The sequence below is a fragment of the Vipera ursinii genome (genome assembly GCF_947247035.1).
Source record: "Vipera ursinii genome assembly, chromosome: 2".
Lineage (NCBI taxonomy): Eukaryota > Metazoa > Chordata > Lepidosauria > Squamata > Viperidae > Vipera > Vipera ursinii.
In genome coordinates this window covers 168,995,909-168,999,123 of record NC_139513.1, presented here as the reverse complement: position 1 = coordinate 168,999,123, position 3,215 = coordinate 168,995,909, and the positions used below count along the sequence as shown (strand labels likewise).

The 3,215-nt window shown below is 43.7% G+C and overlaps 1 protein-coding gene across 1 annotated transcript in view; it reads left to right on the top strand.

Annotated features, from left to right (window-relative positions):
- Positions 1–2,296, top strand: part of LOC310634917 (lysozyme C, milk isozyme-like) — a gene marked incomplete at both ends in the record, with an annotated part of 3,324 nt that extends 1,028 nt beyond the window's left edge. The window contains 2 exons of the mRNA XM_083353454.1: positions 932–1,090; positions 2,214–2,296. Of these exons, the coding sequence (XP_083209580.1) occupies positions 932–1,090; positions 2,214–2,296 (242 nt within the window). The remainder of the gene's footprint in view (positions 1–931; positions 1,091–2,213) is intronic.
- Between the last annotated feature and the right edge of the window lie 919 nt (positions 2,297–3,215).

The window sequence follows — 3,215 nt, the reverse complement described above, 5'->3', positions numbered from 1 at the left end:
TGCTCTTTTTTTTTAAACATCACACGCCTGCATATGCATATATAGTCTTTCAAAGAAGGAAGAGCTGTTTATCTCAAAAGATCTAGTGGGAAGATTAAAAACAATTTTAGAGTGAACATTGAAAGGAGGATTTTCTTAAAAGCTTTTTCCACAAGGGCATCTTGGCATGACCATGCAAGCTAGGGATATAGGAGACTGAAGTCCCACATGTATAGAGGACTACAAGACATACCGTAGAAGTCAGAGTAGAATATTGGAATGAGAATAGTTGAATATTCTCCATGCATATGAAGTGTTTTCCGGTGAGACCGGTCTATCAGGGCAACCTGGTTTGCCCAAATATGGGACAGAGCTTTTGCCTTTCACCCCAATCTAGAAGCGTTCACAGGTCTCTTCTGTGACAGACTATTTGTCTGTTCAATTTAAATTTACTGACAAAGAATTTAAAGGAGACTAGTCTCTCTTTGTCGGTAAATTTCAACTCGCCAGACATATTTTTTTTATTTTAATTCCATTTATATCCCGCCCTTCTCCAAAGACTCAGGGTGGCTTACAAGCTTAGCAGTAGCCTTCATTCTATGTATATGCCTGCTTATTAGGGCTTTCCCCCCCCCCCCAAGCGGCATTATTACAAAGTCAGCTTAATTGCCCCCAACAATCTGGGTCCTCATTTTACCTACCTCGGAAGGATGGAAGGCTGAGTCAACCTTGAGCCTGGTGGGACGCGAACCTGCACTAATTGCAGGCAGCTGGTGTTACTTAAGGAGGCATTAGCCCACTGCTCCACCAAGGTTTTTACATGTTTCACATCTAGGCCTCTAGGCTGGATCTTGCCTCTTGGTCAGATTTTGGAATATTGAGAAAGTCAGAATGAGTGGAAGGCTGTGAAATGAACTCCGGAGCAACCTCTCTTTCTTTCTCTCCTTTGCAGGGATCTGCATGGCATTTTACGAAACTGGCTTTGACACCAAGGCCGTTGATCGGCACAAAGGTGGCAGCAAAGACTATGGCATCTTCCATATCAACAGTGGTTTGTGGTGTAAGGAAAACAGTGCCTTATCAAAGGCCATTTGTGACATAGCTTGCTCAGGTTAGTTTGTTTTATATGGTAATGTTAAAAATCATTACAGTCAAGGATAATGAGCCTGTGCAAAACGGAAGTTTAGATTTAGATTTAGATTCAGCAAGGAGATCTGTACCCTTGGCCAAAAGAATCCTACCAAGTTTGGTTTCTTGCATCCCCTATTCTTCCAAAGAGGGGATCATGTTAAATCTTTTTCCCCCCCCACACTAATATAACAAGCGGGCAAACTATTGTTGGCTTGCTTTTCTTAATTTTTCTGTACATTACCATATGTGTAATGGTAATTTCTCTTATTTCCCCCACTCTCCCATCAAAACAACTGTACCACTCAAGATGTATTGAAACATCGCCACCTGCTGGCTATTCAAATTGCAGATCTGGAGAAGGGTCAAATATTTAATGGAGAAAAAGGTACTCTCTGGGGTGTAAATGAAGCTTGACTAGAGCTAGACTCTTTTTATAAACCCACCAGAAGTCTACATGGAGTCACCAGTTTTAAACTCCTGGAATAAATAAGTACTGTAGTCTTTTCTTTGCCTCAAAGAGTTTCTTCCAGCTTTGGGTTATTAAGGAAAGTCTGCTGCCTTTGTTATTATTATTATTATTATTATTATTATTATTATTATTATTATTATTAATTTAATTTGTATACCACCCTTCTCCCGAAGGACTCAGGGCGGTGAACAGGGCAATACATAAAAACAAGATACAAAAATTAAAAATTATTAAAAAGTAATTAAACAACAGTGCCCGTAATAAATTAATACAAATTAAAAGTTAAGATCCATTTATAAAATCCAACCCCGTCCCATCAGGCCAGGCCAGCTTGTTCAAAGAGATGGGTTTTAAGATCGCGCCGGAAGGAGCAGAGATCGGGCGCCATCTGGAGCTCGACCGGAAGATGGTTCCATAGATCCGGTGCACCCACAGAGAACGCCCTCCCCCTGGGGGCCACCAGTCGGCATTCTTTGACCGGTGGCACCCTGAGGAGGCCCTCTCTGTGGGAGCGTACTGGGCGGAGGGAAGTTGACGCCGACGTTCACACCTTTCTAACATCTTCCTTTGTTGCTTGTGTTGCTCTCTTTCTCTCTCTCTCTCTCTCTGTGTCTGTCTGTCTGTCTGTCTTAAGATTTGCTAAATCCTGATCTTGAAGATGACATCACCTGTGCCAAGAAGATTGTGAAAGGCTCCACTGGCATGGCTGTCTGGTAGGAGAACAAATGGCTGCCTGTGTCTAATGATAAATAGTCCCCTCTCTATGATTTTGTAGACTGGGGCAATAGCTCACAGCTATAGCCTGAATGCTTTAGAATGATCAAGGTTGTTGTTTTTTTGAAAACTGGGTTCATGGATGGTGTTCTATTTCAGACAACATCCCTAATAAGCTTTGTTCAAGGTTGGAGGTTGCATCCCAAATACTAAAGAACGTCTTGCTGTCTATCTCAGCCTCATTATCTACATGTGATTTAGGCCAGGGTTTTTCAACCTTTTCACCCATTGTACCACTTTTAGGATATGACCTCATCCGAGTACCACCAGTCGCCTAGCAAGGTGTCAAAAACTTGATGACCAAAAAAAAAAAAAAAAAGGAAAAAAGTGATGAAGTACAGGTAGTCCTCAACTTACAACAGTTCACTTAGTGACTGTTCGAAGTTACAATGGCACTGAAAAAAGTGCCCCCCAAGCCACAGCCGAGCAAGACACCTGCCTGCCCACCTGGAGGCGCTCTTCCTCCTGTACAAGGTTTTCATTATTGTGAGCATTTCTGTGGAGGATTGGCAGCGGGGGTGAGGTGGAGTGTTTGGTTTTTATTTCCCCCCCCCTCTGCTGGGTGGTTGCAGCAGGTTTTGGTCATTTCACATGACCCTGGGACACTGTGACCGTCATAAATATGAATCAGTTGCCAAGCATCTGAATGTAAATCACAAGAGCCTGGAGATGCTGCAACATTCCAGCTGATTGGCGCTTCTTCTGGGCTCGGCAGACATGCCAGGATCAGCGCCGAGCTCCAGTTGGAGGCTGGCACTGATCCTGACACTTCCACTGAGCCCTGACAGCCCTGCAGCTCCAGCCGTCTCTCGCTCAGGCTTGTGCAATGTTGCCACTGGTTCAGCTCATTCCCCTCCCCCAC